Raw genomic sequence first — 23,072 nt, 5'->3', positions numbered from 1 at the left:
AAAGAAGCGTGAATCATTTAACCAGGGTAGATACATGGCCGATTGTTTAGATGAATCCACTTTTATTTTTGTTTTGGCTTGGAGACATTGGGAGAGACTTGTGTCATTAATTAATATCAATTTTATTGTATGTATGAAAATAAAAGTGGAATCCCTGATGTGGCATCCTCTTTTGACCTTTTCTTCACTCCTGACATGCTCCAGCTGATTTTGCAAGTAACAAACCTGCCAAGGAGGCGTTCAGTGTCAGGATGGAGTGAAACACACTCTGCAGACAGCAGCTGCTGCTGCCATGGTGGTGGAGTTACACATAGACGGAGTTACAGACCACTCTGCTGCCCTCACAGAAACCACCGACACCGCCACCCTCAGGCCCCACTATGTTATCAACTCGGTAAGTCAACCAGGGTTTCACTTTCCTGCTATGAGCGCGTGCACATAAAAGAGGTGGGGTTTGCAGCATTTGACCAATCACAAACATGGATCAGTCTACGTGCAGCAGAGCGGCATATTTCACGTACGAGGAGCAAACCATAGATAGAGTTACCGCCCCATGTACCGAGGCTCCTTAAAGCGGTCCTGTGTTTGAATCTGCTCTGTGGCCGTCTTTCATATCATGTCGTCGCTCTCTCGTCCCTTTAACTCTTATGATGTCCTTCCGCAATAAAAGACCAACATATATGAAATCATGTAACTTTAAAATAATGAATGTGTTGTTTAGATGTATTCTTATAACGTGGTTTATGACAATATCAGCCTAATTCTTTCCGCTGCAATCCTGGCGGTGTAAAACAAACTTGGGAGCATCCATCCATCCATTTTCTACCACTTATCCTGTATTTAGGGTCACGGGGGGCTGGAGCCGATCCCAGCTGTCATTGGTCGAAGGCAGGGTACACCCTGGACAGGTCGCTAGTCTATCACAGGGCTGACATGTAGAGACAGACAACCATTCACACTCACATTCACACCTACGGGCAATTTAGAGTCACCAATTAACCTATCTCCATCCTGCATGTCTTTGGACTGTGGGAGGAAGCCAGAGAACCCGGAGAGAACCCACACTTACACGGGGAGAACATGCAAACTCCACACAGAAGGAACCCGGGCCGACCCGGGAATCGAACCCAGGACCCTCTTGCTGTGAGGCGAGAGTGCTACCCACTACACCACCGTGCAGAACTTGGGAGCAAATAAAATAAATATAAAACATAATTCAAAGTGGTCAGTAGGCTGTACGCTGACAAAGAAGTCTTTCCCTCTGATGAGAATCTGTATCTCTCATATAAAACATCGTCAGACACAGACAAAAGGGTTTTGCCGGTCTCTGAACACTCTAGTTCTCCTAAGAGACCCTCTCACGATCCACCGAGCTTCTTCTTTTTTTTTTATCTGCGCACCAAGAGAGCTGATTGGTCAGTAGTTGGTGTTCTTCTCCACGTTGATCTCTTTTCAGGAACATAACCTGCTCCGGAGCAGGTTAGCTCCACAGCGTAAGTTAGCATGGCGATCTACCCCGGTAAGAAGTGAACCAGCGTCGTAGGACGGAAAACCCATAACGCTTAAGTTACCTCGCTAAGCCCCCGGTTGTGGTGTATTCAGCATCCCTGCCGTGAAATGCACCCCTATTGGAAAGTGAAGCAATTCGCCTTTAATATCGCAAACAAACGCAGGGGAAAACACAATTTTATGATTTAAATTATTTATGATCAGTTAATAATTATAGTCTTTAAAGACTATAAGTAACTATAAGGAAGGCAGCCGGGCCGGACGGCGTGCTGGGCCGGGTGCTGAAAGACTGTGCTGCGGAGTTAACGGATGTCTTCACCTCCATCTACAACACATCACTGTCTACATCATGGGTCCCCGCCTGCTTCAAGGCAGCCACCATTGTTCCCATCCCCAAGCAGTCAAATGTCACGTGTCTGAATGACTACAGACCTGTGGCACTCACCCCCATTCCCGCCAAATGCCTTGAGAGACTGGTCATCAAACATATTAAAGGTGCAATACCACCAACACTTGATCCACACCAGTTTGCGTACAAACAGCACAGGTCGACTGAGGACGCTATTGCCATTGTGCTTCATTCACTACTGGAGCATCTTGAGCAGAAGAACACCTATGCGAGACTCCTCTTTGTCGACTTTAGCTCGGCCTTTAATACAATCCGACCTTTCAAGCTCCAAGCTAAATTACATCATCTTGGACTAAACATCTCACTGTGCAACTGGATTGTGGACTTTCTCACAAACCAAACACAGAGTGTGAGAGTGGACAAGTACACGTCCTCCACCCTTTCAATCAACACCGGGGCTCCCCAAGGTTGTGTGCTCAGTCCTCTGCTCTACACCCTGTACACACATGACTGCCCTGCTTCTTCTCCCTCCAATCTCATTGTTAAATTCGCCGACGACACCACAGTGCTCGGACTCATCAACAACAATAATGAGACGGATTACAGGACTGAAGTGCAACATCTAGCAGCATGGTGTGTGGGTAATAATCTCATACTGAACATCAAGAAGACCAAGGAGATTATTGTGGACCCCCGCAAAAAGAGACAAAACAACCACCTTCCACTCTCTATCGGCAGCGAGGCGGTGGAGAGGGTGGCGCACTTCAAATTCCTGGGAGTGACCATCACTGAGGACCTGTCCTGGGGCATCAACACTGCCTCAGCAGTAGGAAAGGCCCAGCAACGGCTCTACTACCTGAGGCAACTGAAGAATGCCGGGATCCAGAAACAGCTGAGGGTGAACTTCTACAACTGTGCCATCAGCAGTGTTCTGACGTACGGTTTCCTTGTGTGGTTCTCCAGCTGCACTAAGGCCGAACAGCAGGCACTCCAGCGGGTGGTAAAAACAGCGGGGAAAATCATGGGGACCATTCTACCAGAGATCAGTACCATCTACACCTCCCACTGTCTGAAGAGAGTGCGTAACATCCTGCATGACCAACACCACCCGGCCCATCACCTGTTCCACCTGCTGCCCTCAGGTAGAAGGTACAGGGCCTTATCTGCCAGAACCACCAGAATGGCCCACAGCCTGTACCCTCAGGCAGTGAGGCTGCTGAACAGTGCCCCCCTCCTCTCTCTCCCCCCCTCACATGGACAGTAACCATACTCCATCTTATAATAACTGTGAACTGGTCTCTGCATTGCTGCAGCACACACTATTCTACCTCTGACAATGTACTCTGGCGCCCCTTGTGTTTTTGTCCTTCTTTCGTGTACATGACATGCCCGTGGGATTCTGCACCATTGCACATTTTGCACTTTTTGCACTATGCACTTTCACTATGTAAGGTTGTATGCTCCAACGGAATTTCATTGTTATTTATGGCAATGACAAATAAATGATTGATTGATTGATTGATTGATTGATTGATTGATTGATTGATTGATTGATTGATTGATTGATTGATTGATTGATTGAACTGATGTTCTTCTCAACACAAAATCGGATAATACAAAACAACACTATGTTCTGTGGAAATATACCCATAATTACAAAATTACTTAAATTGATTTTTTTGAGGAAGTTGAATGTATTTGACTTGGCGTTTCATAAGGCTAAATATAATCTCCCATGAGGGGGTGCATTTCACGGCAGGGGTGCTGAATACGGCAGCTCTTTTAAAGAGTTAAAACCCTGAAAATGACTGAATATTTGATCATTTTGATCGGGGCTGAAAGTGATGAAGGGATTCAAAAAATATTGATGTATGAGGATTTTATTGCAGATTTTGTGCATGTACATTTCTGGCCATGAAGGTGCAGAGGGTAGTAAATTTGAGGAGGGCACAAGGGTTAAGTCCTGTAGGTTGTGAGGTGGGTCCTCCCTGGATCGTCTTGTTTATCCAGCACCAGGGGCCCGTTCCAGAAAGTAGGTTTTCCTGAAACTCTGAGTTTGTTAACCCTGAGAAGAGGGATACTCTGAGTTTTCCGTTCCAGAAAGAGAGGTAACTCAACCTTTAGGTCAGTTACCATAGTAACTGACTCTGTGAACCTAATCTGCTCGCTGGCAGGTTTGCTTCAACAAACCCTGAGTTTCTCTCTACATGTCTCCGCCTTTTTCCGGAATCTGAACCAACTCTGAAAACATGTGCCGTCCTTTCCTCGTTACCCTAATCGATATGGAAATAAAAGTGATTCTAGCAGCTTTACGTCGGGAGAGGATTTTGATTATTTAGAAGAAAATTACCATTTTTCCTACCGATCACATATCTAAACAATATTCTCCGACATTTTCAACATTTCATATCGCAGACATAATGCAGATTCTTTGCAGAGCTCTTTAGATTTTTTTGCGAATGGGAGTTTTCTGAAAAAGGAGATTTCTTTGTTGAAATAGCCGCTTATATTTACTGTGTAATATGTGAAATATGATTAAAATCATATGCCTTAGTCTAAGTATTTGTTCACAAAACATACATAAACACTCAGTAATATCTAATAACGCTCTCCCGGTTGCCATGGTGAATTGTAGTATAGGAGCTCCATTGATGATGGCTTTGTAGAGGCGGCAGGCACGCGCGTAACTCAGAGTTTACATACTCAGAGTTGATTGAACTAACTCAGAACTGCTGTTCTGGAACCAAAAACTCAGAGTTGCCCTTCTTAGAGTTGGTTGACTCAGAGTTCAGGGTTAGGTTCAGAGTTTGTTGACAGGAACGGGCCCCTGAACCATTGTACAATACAATACATGGTCCCCAACAATGCTTTTTTGAACTATGCAAGTAACAAAAGTCAAAAGACTTCAGCAATAGGTTACTCAGATTTTCAGATAAAGTAGCGGAAATCCTGTTGTCTTGGTGTCAAAATTAAGGAAAATAGAAACATTTTGGAATGAATCATCTTGTTTCATGGAGCAATACTGCTATCCTGTGGCCAGTGGTAACATAGGTTCACTCAGTGGTTAAATGTGCTTTGTATGTTTAAATGTCAGTTAAATTATTTTAATTATTAATTATTTATCCCCAAAAAAATCCATATATAATCCGACGAAAGAGAGGGACGACATGATTTATTGACCAAACTTGTTTGGGCTCCCTTGATAGTTCGACATTTTATGTAGAACTCCTTATAAATCAACAAAAAGCTTGTAGTGACTAATGTTCTGTATACAAAAATGCATATCCTTATGTTTTCATTTAATTTTGTTTTATTATACTGTGCAATAATTATGTATAACGTGATGTAAAGATACATTTTTTGACCATAGTGGCGAAAGTATGTGTCTATCACTCGTAGTATATACAATTATATGATAACATTAAAAGTTAAATAATTGTGTCTCATCCTGAGATCAGACAGTGAGGACAATCCCTCCTGTCCATGAACATGCCGACTGAAAGCGGTTTTTAGGGCATCCTGGACAGCAACAGAACCAACAAAGAGTGATACTCTCGGGCTTGACCCATGGACCTTGGTATCCGTCATGATCTCATCATGGCAGCCCATGCCTTCTCCCTGGTGTATGTGTTTTTCCCCCTGTCTGTTCTGTGTGTGTGCATGTGGGCAGAGGTGACAAGTAACGAAGTACAAATACTTCGTTACTGTACTTAAGTAGATTTTTCAGGTATCTGTAGTTTACTTGAGTATTTTTTTTTCTGATGACTTTTTACTTTTACTCCCTACATTTATACACAAAAATATGTACTTTCTACTCCTTACATCGTAAAAACAGACTCGTTACTTTAAAAAAAAAAAAAAAAAACCTCCACAGATGACGACAATACGTAAAAGCATACGTAAAAGACGTGACAAACTCGAGAGGGGAAGAGGGGGGGGAACAGGTTACCCCGGGAAGAAGTCGAATGAGTGAGGGGACGGTAGAGACGGTAGAGAACTCGCAGTGTAGTAGCGACATGGCGGGATTATTGCCGACGGCGACGCTTCAGAAGATTCAGAGAATCTCATGGCGTATGCGCTGTGTCAACCGAAAAACCATGAGCTGCTGGCGTGATTATTCTTGATTATTCTGTCTCAACTTTTTTCGTTTAACAAAATTATCAAAAAGATATATTGTGTTTCATTAACGGCAAAAAACATTTTTTTTATTTTTTACTTTTACTTTGAAAGTACATTTTCAGAGCCTGTACTACTGTTACTTTTACTTGAGTAAAGGAGTTGAATCAGTACTTCTTCTTTTACCAGAGTATTTTTTTACACATGTATCTGTACTTCTACTTCAGTACATAATATGAGTACTTTTGCCACCTCTGCATGTGGGCGTGGTCTCTCTCAACAGGCAGCAGCCAGGTGGATCCACTCTGCAATCAACCAGCTATAAAATCGCTGGATTCCCTCCCTCTCGTCACCAGATCGTTGATTCAGTATACGTGGTTGTACTCCTCGTGGCTCACCTCTGTACCTTTTTGGATTCAGTGCTCCAGTACTAGCTTGTGTGGCTAATACCCTGTGTTTTTCCACTCGCCTCAGATTGCCGTGCTCGCCTGGCAGCCTGTGCTGCTTCTCTGTCGCCTGCTCTCCTGCCTCTCCCCGCTGAGTGATCACGCTTGAGTCAACGGATCTCACTATGGCGTGCTGCAACAACGCCATTGTTCAGCAGCAGACGTCACTCCACCCCACCGTCGCCCTCTTCGTCACAGACGTGATCTCACGAACCACGTCGGGACCCCGGGACCTCACACCACCCCTCGTCACCCACACTTGTTTGTCACTTTTGAACATTAAAAGACTTTTATTCACTGTTCCCTGTGATTCGGAGTCGTGCTTTTGGGTTCACCTCTCGTTCAAACCGTAACGGTATCAGATGGAACTGCAAGGCGGCTGGGCCACTCTGGGGTTTTGAGAGGAACTGGCCCGATTGACCCCTTCAAAATGTAAGCTGTTCAGTCTACATCCAGCTGTGACGAGAGTTGATGTAGAGGGGACAGAGCTATTTTAAATGTACTTGAGAAGTAGTTGAATCCCGATCAATTCAATGTTATTTATAGTGTCATAGGACACTTAACACATTGAGCAGGACAAGAATACGCTCAAGATTTCCAGAGTCAATCCAATTTCAAAGTCCCAACCTCACCCAGGGGCAAGCGTTACAGCGACAGTGGCAAGAAAAAACGTCCTTAATAGGCTTTTAGGCAGAAATCTTGTGCAGCCTAGGCCCTTGGGTTCCAACTGCATTTGGTGTTGATGGTATAGTAGTAGTAGAATTACAGTAGTGGTAGTATTAACAGAAGCAACAGTATCAACAGTAGTAGTCCATGGCAGCAGGCACAGCCACGCTGAGATGGATCCATCCCAACCACGTCGCCGTAGACCAAAAAGCAGGAGTAGTTGAACAGTCACACAGCGGGCAGGTGGAGCTACAATGTGGTGTTTCCAGTGTCAGGCCAGTTAGCAATCTGCATCGGTCAGGACCTCAGCGGACTCTGCTGGACCAGAAAGCATGGCCAGACTCCCGGGAGTAGTCAAGTTAGTAACAGTAGAGATGCGACAAAGCACAGGGACTCCAAGGAACCGACACAAAGAGAGAGCGAGAGAGAGAGAAAGAGAGAGGCTAAGTGTGTCACTATAAATAAATTCCCCAGCCGTCTAGGTCTATAGCAGCTTAACTAAGAGCTGGTTCAGGGCAAACCTGACTTAATATTTGGTTGGGTGGTTGACAGACGAAATGCACTGGCACAAGACAAGGGGAGATGCAGACTTAAATACACAGAAGGATAATGTGGAACAGGTGAAAACAATCAAGGATGACGTCAGACCAGGGACACATGAGAAAGGGCAAGTGACCTGAAACGAGAGGGGAGTTACTGTTTCAAAATAAAACAAGAAATTTCACACCATTAACCATGAGATCCTAATATGAAATAGCACTCTCGCCTCACAGCAAGAGGGTCCCGGGTTTGATTCCTGGGTCGGGCCCGGGTTCCTTCTGTGTGGAGTTTGCATGTTCTCCCCGTGTAAAGCCCAAGTTATGCTTCCGCGTTGACACATAGCAAGGGGGCTTACGGACCCCTTACGGACCCCTTACGTTCTTGCCGACCCCCCTTACGTCCACCGCAAGGGCCTGACGTGCACCTCCCAAAAATCCTAGACGTGCGTCGAGGCGACGCAGCACCAACGCAGCGGCATTGGCTGTGATTGGTCCGCTAACTACATCTGCTGGAGACCGCTTTTCCGGTTTCCACTCATAAACAGTGTTGGGCAAGTTACTCTAAAAAAGTAACTAGTTAAAGTACGGCGGGGATGGCCAATCACACAAGCTTCAGCTTGAGCGGCCGTTATCCGCTTGGTCCTAGTGCTTGACGCGTCTGTTTACTATAGCGTAATTTGTTTTTTTCTGCCTTCAATGAAGTAACGCGACACATTTTTTTGGCAGTAACGATAACGGCGTTATATTAATGAGATGAGTAATCAATTAGATTACTTGTTACTGAAAAAAGTAACGGCGTTACTGACGCCATTATGTGCCTTTAATGGATGTGGTATCGATCTTCTCATCTAAGTCTACACCAGAAAGTGAATGGGAGTATTTCCCAAAATGTCGAACAATTCTTTAAAAACAGGTCATGAAAATATACTACTTCTAAAACAGCTGGGCACTGTAGTTTCTGGCAAAAGTTACCCAAACAGAAATAAACACTGTATTTGTAATAGAACGACCTTCAGCTACGGATTTGGTGAACTAGTGAGTATTTGCAGCAGAAGAACGGTGGATATTGGATTGACTCAAAATAAACTACAGTGTAAACAAAAGATTAAACGGAAATGTTGTCGATCTTCAACCTTAAAGGGATAGTTGGGAGGACAAGAATCCTCATCTTTTGCATATGACTTACGCTCAAAGCCATTCAAAGTCCATAAATCGCCTGAGGAGAGAGGAGACGTGAGGATTGACTGAGCTGTTCTTCTTCTCATGCACCTTCCCACTTCTTTGGCTGACCAGCTTTGCCGTCTTGGTGCCACTGGTGGGGTTGAGACAATGAAATGAATGAAACATCTGAAATCACAAAATCACATGAAAAGAAACTTGTGCTCACAGCTGCTCCACAAGAAAGAGCAGAATATCAGGTTCAAGACAAGCTAATCATTTGCCCATCCATAGTTTCATTCTCATGGGCACACTGTTTGCAGTGATACATTTCTGGGCTAAGAAGAGCAAAAAAGGAAGAATAAAGAAGAAAAGTTATTAAGCTTGTGTCTTCAAAACAATAACAATAAGCACAGCTTTAACTAACCACATTGGTGCCACACGTTGGGACACGTTTTTTGTCAGGGCTTTCTGCCAGTGCAGCAAGGTTATCAAAAGTAGTTTACTTGAGCTAACTAAACTGATAAATTAGCATAGAGCTCATGCTTAATCCCAAATCTGTCAAATGCCACAGAAAATGATTACACAGTCAGACACAATCACATAAATGACAAAATGTTTTGACCTGAAAATCGTCTTCACAGATGTTGTGCCGTCAGCGGTGGTGCTTTCCTCTGCACCTGTAACGTTAGCTAAATGATGCAAATGTGTCAACGTTAATGGAGGTTTTCCACTTTATTTGTCTGCATCAGTCATTAAAAATGTAAATTAACTCATCTAACAGACTTTTCACAATTTACACAGTTCTGATGATAAATTCGGCACCATGTTTCACAAACCTAAAACATGAACGTTAAGGTTATGTTAAGTTACACTGAAGTTTATTTAACTTAAAATTAGTTCACAGAAGAGCTGGAAAAGTTAAAATACAGCTGAAATTAAAACTCTTCTTTATGAGTCATACAAAGTCATACGTTATGATTTACGTTTTGATTTAGTTATCTGTTAAATTGAGCATTATGTTAGCGGAGAGTAGCCGGCATTTACTGAACTACGTGTGTATATTTTCGGAGCAACGGACCTTCAAAGCAGTGGATAACGGCCCATCGGACTATGGGCTTTCGGTCCATTAGGTCCTAATGGATGTGCTGTCCATAGCTAAAGCTAGCTAGCATAACATGTATTAGTTATAACTAACGTTACAATACAATAACCAATACATGTTACGCTAGCTAGCTTTAGCTGAATTATTTAACGTTAGCTAACGTTAACTCTCTCCCTAACTTTCTTTGAGGACATGCAAACCAGGCTGATACCTTACACCGACAACTTTACGTTCTGTTAACTTACACTTAACACGTTGAATCACATTTGAATTCTGTAGGATATTTATGTCCAACTTACATTTTATGGATGAGTGTTTGAACACCGTGTTGCTCCTCTGCTTCCGACATGACCTGTGCACATGTGCTCCTCTTTCAATTGAATGCAATCCGATATCAACAGTATTTAACTGTAATACGCATCATCTACAGTCAGAATACAACTTGTCTGTCATTTTACAATATGTTACTGTGGGAAAAGGCTGTCAGCAACTGTAATTATTTTGGACCCATGATGCATTGCGGTGTACAGTTATATTTTGTTAAATGACAGAACAAGAAGTTAATGTAAAATTTTACTGTAGAAATTACAGCAATTTGTTACAGTGTAGCTGGGATCGGCTCCAGCCCCCCCTGCGACCCTGAATACAGGATAAGCGGTAGACAATGGATGGATGGAAAAAACCAAGACAAACCTCACCTCGGCATGACAGTAACCCCCCCCCCTTAAAGTGATGGTTCGCAGTGAAATGGACCCTAGGTAATTTCCACCATGACATCCAGCCAAACACCCCCTCGGAAGCATTTTTAGCCATGGTCAGCATTGGTCAAGATAGGGCGATCAGCCGAATGGCTTAGTAATAGTGTGACGCGAGTTTCACGCCAGAGTATGAAAAGGTTTCGCAGATTTTTTATAAATGCTTCTATTGTTAGGTCGACAAGTGTTGACAAGTGTTGACATGATAATACAAGCAAACTCGCGTCACAGAAACAGCTGGGTAAACGCCGACTGCCATTAAACACCAACGAAGAAGAAGAAGCTGGGTAAACACAGAAGTGCCGTCTACGCAATAGCGGTAGCTTTAGCAGTAGAAGCTATCAGGCAAGTGTTCTTTTAAATAAACTCCTGATGTACTTACAAACTTTAAAATGCCTCGTTTTGTGAGTACAGACCCTATGTGTACTACTGCAGAAGTTTGGTAACATTCCATGCATTATTAGTGGGGTAATTTACGAGATATACTCTGGGACTGCTCATGAGGCCGGGCAGGAGGGCGACCCAGCGGGCGGGGCCGCTCGGAGGCCGGGCAGGAGGGCGACCAGGCAGACGGGGCCGCTCGGGTGGCCGGGCAGGAGGGCGACCAAGCCGACGGGGTCTCTCGGGAGGCCGGGCAGGATGGAGACCCAGTGGGCGGGGGCTGTTCGGGAGGCCGGGCAGGAAGGCGACCCAGCAAGCGAACCCCCAATAGGCTGCGTGGAGCAGGTGTTGGACGGTCCCCCCGTCTGGACTGGTGACGGATGATCCTCCGCCTGGACTGGTGACGGACGGGCCTCCGCCTGGACTAGGGATCAAGCTGAGGCATGGGCTGTGTAGAAGAAATTGTGTTACCTTACAATTCTTATTTGGTTTTGGTATAATGTTCCTTTCCTCTAAACATCAAATGTCCTGCTGAGCTGTTTGCCATTGTGTTAACCCTTGCCGTCTTGATGAAAAGACTCTTTGATCATTCCCTCTTCTCTGTAACATTTGTCTCAAATACATTGATCAAGGCCCGATGAGTGACCCCTGTAGTGACATCGTCTAGCTCTCCCGAGAACAGTCACACCTTGTAGATATCAACAGATGTCTCTTCCTCTGCAGAGAGACATGTGTTGATTCAATGCAAATCCACTCATGATACCTTCCCTTTTGTTCTCTCGACTGTTCTGTATAAATTCACCTCGGCCAGGCCATTCGAGAGACTGGATCTTCATAGACACACTGTGAATTTCTTTTCTCCACTGTCAGTGATTAAACCTCATTTGAACCAGCTACAGAATTGGACCTGAAGAGTTTTCTTCCACAATATGGCGTTGTCGGCAACTCGCAAACCCTGGGCTAGAGGACGTCTGGACTGGAGGGAGTGATTTTGAATATTAGCAATCGGCGCCAAATTCAAAGGGTAAAGGAAGCCTCTTGTAAAATTCCTAACTTTTGCTGATATTCACAATGCCCTGTCTCAGGTCCGGATCTTCCATAGACCCAGGTAACGCGATTTAAATTTTCAAATAGCAGCAGTTGACTGCAGGCTGTTCTGGTGAGTTTTAAGCAAAAAAGGCCTTATGTAGTATAATAACAGATTGCATGGTGGAATTCTCCGTCACCTTATGGGTTTGAGTTTTTCTCGGTGTAACAGATTATTATATGAGGTGGATGATATTGTTATGGAGTAACCAGGCTTCCATACATATTGTCGTAATTCCTATTGGTAGCATAATGACAGTTTGCATGGTGGAATTCTCCGTGACCTTATGGGTCTGAGTGTTTCTCTATGTGAGAGATTGTTATGTGAGGTAGACAATTTTAGTGGAGTAAATCAGTCTGACACTATATTGTCATAATTCCTAAACTTGGTAGCATAATGACAGTTTGCATGGTGGAATTCTCAGTGACCTTATGGGTCTGAGTGTTTCTCTATGTGAGAGATTGTTATGTGAGGTCGACAATATTTAAGTGGGGTAGCCAGTCCGCCACTCATATTGTCCTAATTCCTATTGGTAGCATAATGACAGTTTGCATGGTGGAATTCTCCGTGACCTTATGGGTCTGAGTGTTTCTCTATGTGAGAGATTGTTATGTGAGGTCGACGATATTTAAGTGGGGTAGCCAGTCCGCCGCTCATGTCATCGTAATTCCTACTTGGAAATGTAATGACGACTTCCATGGTGAAGCTCTCTGTGATCTTATAGATTTCAGTGTTTCTCTTTGTAAAAGATTGTTACATTGAATGAATGAGGTGTGTATAACCGGTTTGACAGTTGTATGAGCTCATTGTAACGTCTTATTTGTCAATGTTGTGTATTTGTGTTTGCTGTGATTTAAGGCCCGCTGTGGCCATAAATATGTTGTTTTCTTACTGTGAGAAATTATTGCTGGAATTGAGTAGTTGTTCAGGAGGTTACAATTGAACACAACATTCCAGCTCTAGTTCCTTATCCGTTAGTTAATAGCCTTTTGATCACTGTGATTAACGACTGCTGTTTTGCGATAAACCACGTGGCTAAGAGCACTTTATTTTCATGTAAATACAAATTTTCTTCACTGTGTAGAATCACTTCTTTAGCTAGTTGGGTTGTAAGTCTGTTTTAATTAATTTTCCCCAACCTACTTTAGTTTTCTTTTAAAATACGTTATATTCTATTTTTTTATTTTTTGTTACTCAAGACTGTTAGTAACTTGCCCTTTACCCCTTCTCTAACTAGTTGGTTTGTCTCTCTGATTTAATTAGTTTCCCCCACTCTGCCCTTTGTTATTAACTCTTTTGTTCCTTACTGTAGTTAAATTGTTGGGTTTTTTTTAGTATTCTGGCTTCTATTTAGCCTGTTGAATTGTTAATTTTTTTTAACTCACTTCACCCTACCTACCTTCTACTATTTTTTTGTAAATATTTCATTTTTTCAATTTTATGATTTCTTGTTTCTCATAACTAATACTGTACCTTATCCTTCTAGTATTATCATTTCGTTTGAGCCGGTTGTTTCTGTATCAATTAATTTGCCCCCTTTTATTTTTGTCAAAATATTGTTCTCAATATTTAGTACTATTATTAATTTCTCGTTAATCATTTTATAATATTTTTGTTTCAATTGTACTTTTATTTTTACTGTATTTCATTGTTATCTTTATTATTATTTTTTTATTTTTCGCCTGGTTTTTGCCTGGAATGCTCTACACAAATCTGCCACCCTATTGAACGGAGTTAAACTGAGAGAGCGTTCACAGACACCAGGATGAACGCATTCACAGTAGCGTTCATCAGGCAGAAATACAGTACGTTCAGTTCACGTTCTTCCCAAAATATGAACGAGTTCAACAACTATCGTTCAATGAACAGGTTCAGGAACAACACTGTTTAGCAGTATTGTTTCTGTAACTAGTTGGTTGTCTGTCTGTTTTAATGCATTTTCAGCAACCTACCTGTAGCTATTTTAGTCTTTTTGTAAATACATTATTTTTCTATTTTATTACTTCAGGTTTCACATACTGTTAGTACCTTGTCCTTTAAGTGTTATTGTTTATCTTAACTAGTTTGCTGTTTTTTTTGTCTATATGAATTCATTTATACCTTTTGTTAATATTATTTTTTTTATATTTTTAAATGTATTATTTTCATTTTTAAATTTCTCGTTAATAATTATGTTGGTTTTAATTTTTATTTCATCTTATTTTGTATTAGTGTTTCATTATTATTTTCGCTTGTACATTTCTATTTTATTTTTTCTCTCTTCTAAAAAAAAAAAAAAAAGAGGGATAAATTAACTGAATTATATGACTTGCCATCAATCCTAAAGACTTGAATTGTAACTTGAAACTTTGAATTGTCCTCTGAGGTTGTAAACACAGTAGGCGTCTCCGGCATCACTAAACAAAACCCAGTAAGTGCTCCAATGACAGTGGAATTAGGCCCCCTATCTAGAGAACATGCCTTTCAAATGGCTACTGATACCCCTCTGAACTTACTGGGTCGTGATTTATTATGTCAATTTGGCTGCACCATTAATGCACCCCTTATGGGGTAAATCTTGATGTACCTGATGCTAATGTTAATACTGTGTTTTCTAGGCTACAACAGGTTTCCCGATCAGTAACCTATGCTTGGCAGTTGCCCTCTCCTCAACTTTCTTTAAAACTTCAAACATCTATGACCATATAACCAAACAACCCACTTCTCCTTTCCTTTCTTGGTTGATTTCTGAAATATCTGACTCTTTGCTCTGGTTTCCCTCACTCCATTGTCTAGCTCATCACGATGCAGTTCCAAATTCTGAGTATATTCAAAAAGCTGGGCAAGATGGTAAAGTTATTCCAATGTTGTAATGACAAAACATTTTGTGATACTGTAGCCAGTTACCCACTGTACAAGGTTGGCTCTTTGGGGTACATCCTGTGTGTCTTTTTGACCCACAACCTGTTATCTGTTCAACTCTGTCACAGACAGAACCACACCTAGCCCCCCCCCAGCCTATTTCTCCATCTACAACCTCCTTCCATCTTCATCCCAGATCCCTCCTGCTTTGTGTTCCTCCCACCCTAATGATGTGGGACTGATTCTTTCTGCTTCTAGTGTAAAAAAATGAACGTCAACCCAGATAAACCACTCCCAAAGAAACGCCAGTATCCCCTTAAACCCGACACAGAACTTGGAATTGCACCTGTGATAGAGTCCTTATTAGAACAAGGAATAATAATAGCTACCTCCAGCCTCTGTAACACTCCCATTTTGCCCATTAAAAAAAAAACAAACAAACAAACAAATAAGATAAGTTATAAGATCTCAGTGCAGTTAATGATGTGTTAACCCTATTTTTCCTGTAGTTCCAGATCCAACCACTATCCTCTCCTCCTGTTCTGTTCATCCCAGATCACTGTATTTTTTATTTCAGTCACGCTGTGGAAACTACTTCCTCCATGCTACTGAGATCTCCACTAAACACTATTTGCCCCCACTCTGTCTCCCATGTTGTCTTCCGCTCTGAAACGCAACATTTTTCCTCCTCTAGACAGACTTGTTATGAGTTCACCCTTCTTTCCAAACCTAACCTTACTATTGAGCGCTGAAACACCTCTTATCCCTGTTTCCCTCCTTCCTTCCCTAATTGATGGCAAGCCATATAGTTGTGAAAGTTGATCTTAGTTGATCATTATGCTCGCCCCGTCCCGAACCACTAGACAAACCACTTGCAAAACCTGAGTTAATTTGTTTGTAGATGGTAGCTCATACCGCTCTCCCACTGGAGCACTTGACTAGAACCCTATGAAATCTGTTTTAATTTTTCAAGATTCCTTTTATTTTTCCAGAATTTCGTGCTCTCCGTTTTAATTTTCTAAATTCCATGTTTTCCCATTTAATTTTTCCCAAATTCCGTACTTCCCGTTTTAATTTTTCTAAATCCCGGTTTCTGTTTAATTTTTCTAAATTTTTATTTTTCATTTTATTGTTTTTTTTTTCCTAAATTCCATGCTTTCTGTTTTCCATTTTTCGGACTTCTGTGTTTTCCGTTTAAATGTTTCTAAATTTTGTTTTCCGTTCTCATTTTTCAAAATTCTGTTTTCCATTTTCATTTATAGAAATTATTTCATAGCATTTTTTCATCAAATACTGTCTAATCGTGTAGGTGATAGATCAAAATAAAGACATTTCTAGCAGCCCCCTGCCCCTGACTTTCGCTGTGTCTAAAATCAGCGTACCTGTCAATCCACTCGCTACTATTTATGTTTCACTTTTCAGACAGGCTGGATGAGGCGGTGTTCCCGTTGATTACACAACGTTTACCCCCCCCCCCCCCCCCCCCCCTTTTTTCCCTTTTCTTGTATGGTAACAAACTCTTATAATGTTCGAGAAAACATTGATTTTCAGATTTTGACAAATTCCACGAAATTCCACGTTTTACAGGTATTCTTGTCAGATTCTGCGTTTTAGTCTATGAGCATTGTGGGAATCAGAGAGCCCTACACTTGACTCAGGTTATGCAATTGGTCCCCTATTTGAGATCCTAGAATCTCACCCACCCCCTCCCACCCCCCATGCTCAGCCCCACAAGCTGAGCTCTTTGCTTTAACGTGGCTACGTTACAAGCTGCCCCCGACACCTCTGAGCGCTCTGCCTGGTTGTGTTGTTTTATGAATTGTGGAGCTCCTGCGACGGCCGCGCATTAGCCACACATTTCTTGCTTCCTCAACTTGTTTGTGTGACACATGGTGTGACTCACAGGAGCAAATGGGGAATGATTGCTGCAATAAGCAGATTTATGTTGCTCCTGTTACGTCCCTAAATTCAAACAATTTTGTCGACACAAACCAAGAAGAGCATTCCCCCCGTGAGGACTCTTTTGTAAATATGCTGATTGACTTTGTACAAAGTCATATGTTCACATGTTATTGTTATTGTTTTTTTAATCATATGTTTTCAACATAGACTGACGTTTTTGGAAACAGAAAAGCAGACACCACAACAGTGACTACCCTGCTCCTCAGAGACATTGTCTGCCTGTTTGGGATCCCACGCTGCATTAACAGCGACGACGGCACCCATTTCAACTCCTCTATCACACGAGAACTCTGCAAGGAACTGTGTTCTTCTGTCTAAGCTCTGCACTAACAGGTGATCGCAGCTCACACGCCTCCCACTGACGGGAACTATCACAACCTTCAGCCTGGTGATGTCAACCCTGAAGCAGTTCAAGCGAAGGAACGCTCTCCAGCCCAGGTAGACTACTACTGCTGACCAACAACACTGTCATGAAGTGTGTGACACCCCACATGGATCCACTCTTCACGCTGTAGAAGATCAACAGCTCAGCGGGATGCCAACATGGACCAGTGAAGATCAACAGCCCAGCAGGAGGACAACCCGGAGCAGTGCTGTTCTGACCAGATGCTGATGGAGGACACCAACATGGCTGCTGCTTGTGACCGGATTATCACTTCTGTGGCTCCCTTGCAGTACCAGTATTAAGCAATGGGGACAGAAGGTTGCTTTGGAAGATCCCCCTCTTAATACTGAAACCACGGAGCCACCAAAAAAAAAAAGAAGCATATTAGCAACATCTCGTCCCTGCTTGAATGCTCCATCCTTCAACAGAGACGGGAAACTGGACCCGATACATTTCTCACACATGACCAAATTATTTCTACAAACACTTATATCAACCTGCCTAGAATGATAGCTGACAAAAGCTTGAATTCTAACCATAACGGTTACACATGATGAACTCTTCCCACTGATGACTCTGCCCATTTCCGAATGTGACATGTGCCATATACTTCCCCGGAATACACACATCTCACACCCATGAACTTTCTCCAGTTTTCACCTGAAATTAGAACTTTATCCTGCAAAATATCCATAAACAAGTGTCAGGCGTGCATGGATGCCCCTGCTACCATCCCTCTTAGTGTAGTTCCAGGACCATTAGAATTGTGTATTAAAGGCACCGGAGGTGGACATGACATGAATTTCAAATTGTCACTTCGTGCTTTCCTCCATGACCAACAAGGACTTTGTTTGGACTTCAACCTCGTCTACGCCTCCTGCCTACAGCTTGAGACAATCTTTTTAGCATCTCAGGGTGACACTTGTGCAGTGATTTGTGTTGAATGTTGTACTTATGTGACAGATTATCATTGCACGCATTCAACACAATACTGATGAGGTGCACACCAGCAATATTAGCAAAACTTTTGAATGATTGGAAACAAATATAGAATAGATGTTTTTGTTGTTATGTTGGAATAATCTGTTTTTTATTACCCCTTATTATTTTTTCTTGTATCAGAAGCAATGTGTAAAATTATTACAGCTAAGGTGACTACTAAAATGATGATTCAACAAACTACTCACGACGTACCTAAAGAATTATTTCATGATGTTTTCGACAAATTGTGTAGAATTGATGTATTGTAATTTTCTTACTTCACTTGATTACATTTTCTTGTGTATTTAGTCTTGTCCTATAGGACAAAATGGGGAATTGTAGAAGAAATTGTGTTACCTTACAATTCTTATTTGGTTTTGGTATAATGTTCCTTTCCTCTAAACATCAAATGTCCTGCTGAGCTGTTTGCCATTGTGTTAACCCTTGCCGTCTTGATGAAAAGACTCTTTGATCATTCCCTCTTCTCTGTAACATTTGTCTCAAATACATTGATCAAGGCCCGATGAGTGACCCCTGTAGTGACATCGTCTAGCTCTCCCGAGAACAGTCACACCTTGTAGATATCAACAGATGTCTCTTCCTCTGCAGAGAGACATGTGTTGATTCAATGCAAATCCACTCATGATACCTTCCCTTTTGTTCTCTCGACTGTTCTGTATAAATTCACCTCGGCCAGGCCATTCGAGAGACTGGATCTTCATAGACACACTGTGAATTTCTTTTCTCCACTGTCAGTGATTAAACCTCATTTGAACCAGCTACAGAATTGGACCTGAAGAGTTTTCCTCCACAGCTGGTAGCATGGCTGTGGCTGAGGCATGGGCTGGTAGCATGGCTGTGGCTGAGGCATGGGCTGGTAGCATGGCTGTGGCTGAGGCATGGGCTGGTAGCATGGCTGTGACTGAGGCATGGGCTGGTACAATGGCTGTGGCTGAGACATGAGCTGGTAGCATGGCTGTGGCTGAGGCATGGGCTGGTACCTTGGCTGTGACTGAGGCAAGCGCTGGTAGCATGGCTGTGATCGGTGGAGCTAGGTGCTCCTGCTAGACCTGGAGCCGCGCCGAAAGATGTCCGAGATGGGACTCCATCACTGTCCGGGACTCTTTCAGGCAGGACAGGTGGACTTCTCGGGCCATACTGGCCAGTGTGTTCTGTCAGGCTTGAAAAAGGAGGGAGGACTCAGATGCAGGGCAGAGGCAGGTTAAATCAGGCTTTTATTCTAAATAAAAAAATATAAACACAAAATTGCTCCACCGGGAGGAAAAACGAGGCTACAAACATAAAACTACAAAAATACCAAATTGACTTAGCATGAGGATCATGACGAGAGACGAAAGACGAAACGCACTGGCACAAGACAAGGGGAGACAAGTTTTCACCTTTTCGCCCATTATCCCTATATGTTAGCCTGCTCCAGACCAGGCTAACAGCCAGGCTAAGATTAATCCTAGTGATTCACCTGTATTTCTACCGTCAATCCTGTGAGGAATTAATGTGTTTTAATGTGTCCATGGTCTTTCTAAGTATGTTGCATCATTTTAATTATCCTGCATTAAAATATTACATATATATTGTCATTTCATTTATATCTGTTGGCTGTTTGTAATTGCAACAGTCTTTTTATATTGATTCAAGTGGTAGTATTGTCACTCAGTCCAAGTGTTATATTGCTATGCTAATGAATGCTTGTCAAATTGCCGTCAGAGGTTTAATAAATATGTGTTTTGAATGCTTGTCAAATTGCCGTCAGAGGTTTAATAAATATGTGTTTTATTGCAGTAATTGAGATTACAAAACACAGCTGATTTCATTGCAAAGGTGTTTGCAATGAAATCTGTGACGAGGGCAATATAGTATATATAGGTCCAACTCCCATTCACCTGTTCCCTCTACATGATGGCTTGCCCTTTTTTGGAGGATGTACTGGATGAGGAAGCCCTAATCCTCAGTCGAGCATTTAGGCATGAAAGAGTCTTCCGGGATAGGTCAGACCCATTGGCCTTTGGCGATGACTATCTCATTGAGAGATACAGATTCTCAGGTGATGGACTGAGATATTTATGTAGGCTGCTGAGTCCAAAAATACAGCACCAGACTGCACGAAGCCATGCTCTCACTGTACCACAGATGGTCTGTGTTACATTGAGATTTTTTGCAAGTGGGAGCTTCCTTTATTCTGTTGGGGATGCAGAGAACCTCAATAAAGGAACCATTTGCCGCACAATAAGACGTGTTTGTCTGGCGCTGAAGTCATTCATCAGCATATTCATCACCTTCCCTGGCCACAGAAGACCCCTCCATATCAAGGAGGAGTTTTACAAGATTGAAGGTAACCTCAATTTCAACGTGCAACCATTAGTTTCTAATTTGATCAGTCACAGTTGGATACTCACTATCTTTTGTTACAGCTTTCCCCAACATCATTGGTGCATTGGATTGCACACACAATCAAACGCCTCAGGAGAACATGAGGGAGATTACATCAACAGGAAATCCTTCCACAGCATCAATGTTCAGGTAAGAGTGGTTTGAGGTTACTATGACCTACATAAATTAATTCTGTGCATTAAATGACCTTAATAGGTTACAACTTCACATTTCAGATGATCTGTGATGCTGACTGCCTTGTCAGCAATTTAGAGGCAAAGTGGCCTGGCTCAGTGCATGACTCCAGAGTCTTTCGGGCTAGTCCAATTCACGAGAGACTTTCACAAGGTAAGCCACACATTTTATTTGTACTGTAAGCACCTTGGACATCATGAGTGTTTAATTCTGCCGTGTAGTTTTCTAAATGATATCTTGCATTATCAGGCAAATTCCCTGGTGTGCTGCTGGGAGACAAAGGCTACGCCTGCGAGTCATTCCTCTTGACTTCCCTTGCGGACCCCCAAACCCCACCACAGCAGGCCTACAACCATGCGCACAAAAGGACAAGGGCTCGAATCGATATGACCTTTGGCCTTCTGAAATCTCGGTTTCAGTGCCTGCACCACCTGAGGGTTTCCCCGGACAGGGCCTGTGATGTAATTGCTGCATGCGCAGTACTGCACAACATTGCAGGCCTAAGAAAGGAGAGCCCCCCCCCGAGTGGCTGTTGATGTTGACTGGGAAAATGCTCCCATCTTCCCAGACAACATTAATGGCAGAGTCGTCAGGGAGCAATATATTGCAAGTTTTTTCACTTAATTTTTCGATTTAGCCTATCCTTAGTTAATAAAATATCTTGAAAGTTTCTTTTTTGCTGTGTGCATTTAGTTTAGCATTGGTGGTTCTCTTTTAAATTCTACTTCACATTAATGAAAAAGGGAGGACACCACAATGTTTTGTAATTGATTTTTTTTTTTAATTTGGCAGTCATTTCTCTTGGTTGCTTGGATCCTGGAACAGAGAGAGCAAAGGCAACAAAGATTAAAACACTGTATTGCAGTTATGGTTACTGTGTGCACTGAAATACTCACTTCTCTTTCTAGTTTCTGGATTTCCAGGTCCAGTTTCCTGAGTGTCCAGCGTTTGATCTCAAGCTCCAGCTCCATTTCTTGGAGCTTTCTCTTCTTGAGTTTGATTTCAATGTCTGCCAGCTCTATCTGTCTCTCCAGGTGCTTTGCATACAGTCTTCTGACAGTTTGTGAAGTCTGTAAAAGAAATGTCAATTAGCACAGAAGGATTTGTGCATAATGTAGATTTACTTTAGCCAATACTCACAATGTTAACAGGCTGCTTGGGAGACTGTGCAGCATCTGGGTCCTGTTACACATATATTTTCTATTAGCACCACATCACTGACGTCATACTTTATGGACTAAATAAGCAGGATATTTCCATAAAATTGACATACCTCAAGCCTTCTGGAGTCCAGTGACACAGTCTCCTCATCTTCAGAAGTGCATTCTGCAGCTGCAGATGTGCCTTCCCCCTGCCATATACATCCATGTACTGAGGGAACTTGAATTAAGATTTCACAGGACATACCAAGCCTGTGATTTCAATACTGTACTAACCGGATCATCTTCTGGTGGCTCCAAAAGTGTAATTGTGTTCCCAGACACTGTAAGGAAATCCAAAGTCAGACAGTATAATATATTTATTTGATTGTGTTCCATGTGCAGTAGTACTGCAATATGTACCTTGTATGAACCGGACAGTTTCTGTGTCTGGGACAGAGTCTGTTACTGTCCCTCCCTGGATCCCCTCCATCACTGGCCTCCCTTTATTTAAATGGAGTGCCAGCTCCTCCGCTGGGGTCATATCCTGGCTTGGTGGGCCACCCCCTGTGCCAGTTCTATGGGCTTTTTTTTTAACTGCTACAATCATACAGACATTCAACATGTCAGCAGACACCTAATCTGTTCACCTCATTTGTTCACTGTTATCTACTTTAAAGTCACTTACCAGCCTGCAAAATGTTCTTGTATTTAATTTTAACTTGCTGCCAGGTCCTTTTATTGCCAGACAAGTTTGTTCTTTATGAAGGAGAGAAAGATAAAATAGATGAAAATGTAACATGAGAAAATTAGATTAAATGACATGGATAATTGTTTGCACTTAATCATACTCTACATTTCCTGAGTAACATGTACCTCTACTTGCCTCATTTAAAGCAAAGTGTACAACAGTTGATTAGTGGACTTTAAAAGTAACTCCTTTAGTCCTTTAATTGTAGCCTAATTATGACAGTTCCAGTGGAGCACTAATTGTACAGTTTTTGACTACTTACGCATTAAGCCGGTCCGCTATTGTCTGCCAGGCTTTCTCTCTTTCTTTAATTATGGCA

General features: G+C 42.4%; 1 protein-coding gene across 1 annotated transcript; it reads right to left on the bottom strand.

Moving 5' to 3' along the window:
• Positions 1 to 21,655: 21,655 nt before the first annotated feature.
• Positions 21,656 to 22,759, bottom strand: LOC311013350 (uncharacterized protein; the record flags this gene model as incomplete). The annotated part of the gene is made up of 7 exons (XM_084009370.1): positions 22,687 to 22,759; positions 22,426 to 22,599; positions 22,300 to 22,346; positions 22,137 to 22,214; positions 22,004 to 22,045; positions 21,760 to 21,933; positions 21,656 to 21,679 (listed from the first exon to the last, which is right to left on the bottom strand). Exons 2-7 carry the CDS (start codon positions 22,544 to 22,546, stop codon positions 21,656 to 21,658), a joined length of 486 nt encoding a protein of 161 aa, XP_083865496.1. The 5' UTR covers positions 22,547 to 22,599; positions 22,687 to 22,759.
• Positions 22,760 to 23,072: the final 313 nt, after the last annotated feature.

The sequence above is a fragment of the Eutrigla gurnardus genome, assembly GCF_963514095.1.
Source record: "Eutrigla gurnardus genome assembly, chromosome: 5".
Classification (NCBI taxonomy): domain Eukaryota; kingdom Metazoa; phylum Chordata; class Actinopteri; order Perciformes; family Triglidae; genus Eutrigla; species Eutrigla gurnardus.
The sequence above is the reverse complement of the archived record's forward strand: the minus strand, read 5'-3'. Positions and strand labels throughout refer to the sequence as shown.